At 41.0% G+C, this 5,395-nt stretch overlaps 1 protein-coding gene across 1 annotated transcript in view; it reads left to right on the top strand.

Annotated features, from left to right (window-relative positions):
- Positions 1-5,395, top strand: part of pou2af2 (POU class 2 homeobox associating factor 2) — an 18,172-nt gene that overhangs the window by 11,358 nt on the left and 1,419 nt on the right. The window contains exons 3-4 of the mRNA XM_007542408.2: positions 240-279; positions 413-693. Coding sequence (XP_007542470.1) covers positions 240-279; positions 413-693 — 321 coding nt within the window. The remainder of the gene's footprint in view (positions 1-239; positions 280-412; positions 694-5,395) is intronic.

Genomic DNA, 5,395 nt, shown 5'->3' with positions numbered 1-5,395 from the left:
TGATAAACTAATAATCTGAAATATATCATGGATGGCACAATTTGTGCTGACCCTCTCACTTCCCATTCAGTCAGTCAAACCTAGCTTACTCTGTCTTTACTGTCAGTCTTGCTAGTACATTAAAAAAACTTTTTAAAATAAATAAAGAATGCTTAACCTGGGGGTGGGGTGGCAAGTAAAGCCTGGTTTATAATAAACTCAGGGAATCCCAGAATTAAAACCCTACTTCTTCCTCACAGGGAGGATCGACTACTCCACCTTCGTTTGTCCAGATGCCAGGTATGTCTCAAAGTAACACAGATCTTCAACATTAAATCTATAGACTTTTACCACTCCCAAATTTTTGGCTCCAACAATCCCAGCACATTATTTTTATATATCATATGACAAATGTTTTCTTACCCTCATGCAGGATCACACATGCTGCCCAGCTACTACAGCATGAGGCGTCCCTTCATATCCGACGCAGACTTTTGCACACCCACCAAGCAGTTTCCTTCCGATGTCTATTCTTCCACACAACCCTCCTCTATGAGCAGCTACTCCTCTCTCATCGACAGCTACTACCCAGAAACCTTTGGTGACTACCGTAGCGCAGCCACCTTCTCCAGCTCTGGCAGCTCCTTCCTGCCCTCGTCAACCATTTCCTCCCTGTTGCCAACTTTCAACGGAGATTCACCGCATTTATTTCTGGTAGGATTTTTGCAGAGTTTTTATATCCTTGAACTTTTGCTGACAAGGTGATACATATTTGTATATAATTATGAAGTGGAAAGAAAATACATGGTTTTAATTTTCTTGCGCACCCACAATTTTGTTTCCGTTCATAGAGCGTTAATTCCATAATGGTACAACTGTGGCTCCCATCAAAGGCGTCTGATGCTTCACCATTCTTTGTTTTTAGAGCCTGATTTTTCTTCTAAAATCGTAAACATGAAAGCATTTATGTGGTGCTCACCACATTTATTTTTCTTACCATTTAATTTGATCACGAGCAGCTGTAGACCAAAAGCATTCAACCACTTTTGCTTGAAAGAATTTTGATCCCAAACCAAAATAGGAAACAATCGACTCAAAAGAACCGCGTGCCTTTGTTTTAAGGCAAACCTGCAAGATGTCTGGCATCATTCAGGTGTAGAATAATTCACTGATCCAGGTCCTGTGATACTCTGTCTGCTTTGCTTGCATTAAAAATATGCAATGTTGAATTTTTGAGGCAGAGTACTTTTACCTTGTTGATGTTGACCCACATGACAAAATGTTTTGATCTGGTTTAGATCAAAGCATATTTTTGTGTTTGAATGTTCTAGTCAAAGTCCAGGCTTAAATTTATTTGAGAATGTATGGGAAAATGATCTTCATCGATGCTCTCCATCCAATCTGCCTGAGCTTGTTCTGTCTGATGCCCCAAAACACCTAAAAGTAAACATGGTTTGACAGACAGGCATTCCACACTTTTCAGCTCCTAGATACTGACGTGTGGATTGACACAAAAACTTTAACTTTTAATATTCTGTCCCTCAGTTATTACTCATCACATCATTTTCAATCACACATCAATGGTAATTTTCTGGTTTTGGTGGCAGGTACTTCCCTCTCTTCCCTAGCAACAGGATATTCAACATAATACAACACTGTGTGGTGACTGTAGGAGATTTATTATCTGCACATGTCTACACCCACTTTCTCACCTGGAATGGATACAAGCACTGTGCTGTAAGCGGCAAGAGGGAAGTATGGGAAAAATGTTTTAGTGAAGGTCCTGGATGGAAAGTGTTTTCAGTTTTGATCTTTAAAATCATTTTTTGCTAAAGTTATCTGTGAAACCTGCTGCTGGTTCATACACCCCACCAAATAAAAGATTTTACACAACAGCTATTTGCTGATTTGTTCTTTAGAAAATTAGTATAATTCAACAACCACTGATACATGGGATTGGTGTGGTCATGTAAAATTAAGCTTACTGAAAATTTCAAAGTAAAAGCCTCAGTGTTCCTTTCATACTGTCTCCATATTAAGGTGATAAAAGATCAGTGGGATATTGGTTCAAGACAAAGATTCCATGATTGTCATTGCACACTTTGAACCACTCTGAACTTTCAAAATAAGGCCCACACATAGCCTACAAAACAAAACCATTCATGTTTTACACAATGGCTAATTGCATATTTGGCCCTTATAAAATGTGTATAACAAAACTGCTGTTAAGCATGATTGGTGTGACCTTTTGAAATCAAGCTTACTGAAATGTTCAAAATGAATGCCTGAGTATACTTGGCTACTCTATGTATTTAACCTGGGGAAAGAGTACATTGGGATATTGCCTTAAAACATAGGCTTCATGCTTGTGCTCCAACACATTGTAATAGTATCATCAGCATGCTAGTGATTGTCGCACACACTAAATGTAGCATTTAAGGTAACCTTAAAGCATGATGTTGAAATTATTCATTTAATTCAAAATGCTCCATTTAAAGCACAACATTGCTGGAAAAAGGAACTGTGCTACCTCTGCAGGTAGTACAGAGGTATATTTACCAGGGTACAACTACCCTGGTAAATATAGAGGATAATAATAATTGGCCCCAGAAAACTAGACTGGTTCCTGGAAAAGGTTCCAGTTGTGGAAATGCTCCATTTAAAGGCTGAAAAGTTTTATTCTTTCATTCAGAAATTGGAATATTGGAATTCTGACTGGGAAAGTTGGAGCTACCTCACAAACTCCAAAGTCAGAAGTCCAAAATGGCTGCCAACTGTTATAGGGGAGGTGGGGTTTGGCCCCTTTAAGATCATTACAGGTTTTGGGGTTTACATGTGTTTACACATCATTACTGAATGATCCACACATGGAAGGGGGCGACAGGTAAGGGGGTTGTGGGCTAAATCAATGCACCAATGTAGCAGTGGTTTGGTTTCACACTGCAGTGTCAAACAGGCCACTGTTCACCCCTTCACCTGTGGTGGCTTTGCACCAAGAACCACTGAAGGAAAATACTGAAGAAAGCAAAACAAACAAAAAAAAACCCTCTGAAGAAGACACTGAGCACAACTTCCTTCTTCACCAAATATAAATAACATAGTGGTTGGAGGATTTATATTTTGTCTTTGTGTTGGTTGCATTTATCCAGAATGTCCTGGGTAGGTTTGCTTCCTGCTTTTGGGGTGGTTTCTGGTCTGCTTGGCGTTCACATATGCATTCGAGCCACATCAGAGTTCACTTCCAACTAAAATGAAACGGGTTTGTTGGCGGACCAGAGTTCACCTTTTTGATCTCAGTTGAACATTCACACCTCCTCAAAACAACCAGACTGTTTGATTAAAGCAGTCTAAGGGGGGTGATGTGAAAGCACCTGTAATTACTATGACGAGTATGGGACACTCAAACACATTTTGCAAAATGTGTTTGACATCAGAGAGCACAGACATTAATTGTAGCTTTCATCTGATTATGGAGGGTTACTCTGGAGAAAAGCTCTTACTCAGGTGAAAGTTGCATGTTGTCAGCTATGCCAAAATGCTTCTGCAAACTCAGATGCATCTCTGAAATTCCTAAAGACCTGTACCGTATGCACATCAACTTCTATGATGGGAAACATCCATCCATTTTCTAACACCCTTGTCCCTTAGTGGGGTCAGGAGGTACTGCTGCCTCTCCAGCTAACGTTCCAGGCGAGAGGCGGGGTCACCCGGACAGGTCACCAGTCTGTCGCAGGGCAACACAGAGACACACAACCATGCACACACACACTCACACCTAGGGACAATTTAGAGAGACCAATTAAGCTGACAGTCATGTTTTTGGACTGTGGGAGGAAACCAGAGTACCTGGAGAAAACCCACGCATGCACAGGGAGAACATGCAAACTCCATGCAGAAAGACCCCAGGCCGGGAATTGAACCCAGAACCTTCTTGCTGCAAGGCAACAGTGCTACCAACTGCACCACAAACAATGTAATCAATAGTTGGTAGTTGCATGTTTTTTTTGCTGACTATGATCTGAAAGAGGGCTATGGTTGCACTCCTGACAGTCTGTAACTCATTAAATTAGCTGCTGCATATATAACACTTACAATATTTACAGGTTTACAAACATCTGTTTGTAAACCTGCTCCTTTAATGTTTAAATGCGTCAAACTCTGAGTATTACATTGTCACTGCCTTGCAATGCTAACAGTGTTAGCCTGACCTCTGAGCACAACAATTTGCAGTTTCCTCTAGTTTTCTGAGTTCCATCTTGGACAAAGCCAAGTTTGATGTTATCTCATTTTACTTATGAAATGATGGAATGTAAAATACACTAGTGGTCATCAAAAGAACTGCAACGTTAGCTTGATGTTCTAGTACAGTGGTTCGATCGAACCCCAGTTGTTCGATGAGTCGGTCTCAGGGGTTCAGCGGAGCCTCTGCCGTGGACGAAAAGACACACTGTGTAAAGTCGTGATGATGCCCCGCTTTGCCATCACTTGCTGCAGAGGATCACGTTACATTGCTGAGCCAATCAGACCTGTGGAGGAGCCCTGATTGAAGGAGCTCCACTCTCACCATGGATTTGAACTTGTGTCTTTAATTACTTCAGCAAAACTCACAGTTTTTACCAAATGGGCTCTTTGCACCTAAGGTGTTGACGTCACATCTCCAGGAGCTAATGCGGCTCACTTTTTTCCGCTTTGAGTTACCATGACTGGTAGAAAAGACTAAGTCGTATTTCAGATGCAAAAAACGCAATACTATGAACATTGTTGTCTTCCTAATGGGCTTTTAAGTTTTCATTAATTTCCAAGCGATCCTGAATTAAGAACATGGTGGTTTGTAAATATTTGCCACTACCAGTTAAAGCTAACGCTGCACAACACAAAGTTTACAGCCTTCACTTCACTCCGGATCAGCCTAAAACTACCGGGGACACGGATGGTAAATAAAGGAGCCTCCCTGAGTTATTTCCATGGAATCACTTCTATATTCAGCCTGAAAGAGTTTATGGGAACCAGAGAGCAGACCAGAGGCAGACAGCCGAGCAACTGATCCGCCTGTACATCCTGCTATCTGAGCTCTTCACAAGAAACATGCAAAGGTAATAAAACGAAATAACACGGAGACATGAAGCAACACGGTCATATTTTTCTAAAAGCAGCAACTTTGAACCTGAACAGCTGAACCAGATCTCTGACACCAGAGCTGCGCTACTGTCAAGCTATGAGGCTTGTTGAGCTCCGTCAGGCTTCGGAAGTAAAAAGCCCGAACCGGAACCTCCCCGTTAGTCTGTGACACTAACGACAATAAACACACATAATATACTTGAAAATAAGATAAATACATTGTCCGTTAGAATGTTTAGGTACTTACATAGCAAATTTTAACAAGAACAACGTCAGAGAATATTGCCTACTAGCATAA

The sequence above is a fragment of the Poecilia formosa genome, unplaced genomic scaffold (genome assembly GCF_000485575.1).
Source record: "Poecilia formosa unplaced genomic scaffold, Poecilia_formosa-5.1.2 Scaffold687, whole genome shotgun sequence".
Lineage (NCBI taxonomy): Eukaryota > Metazoa > Chordata > Actinopteri > Cyprinodontiformes > Poeciliidae > Poecilia > Poecilia formosa.
This window is presented reverse-complemented; position numbering and strand designations above follow the sequence as displayed.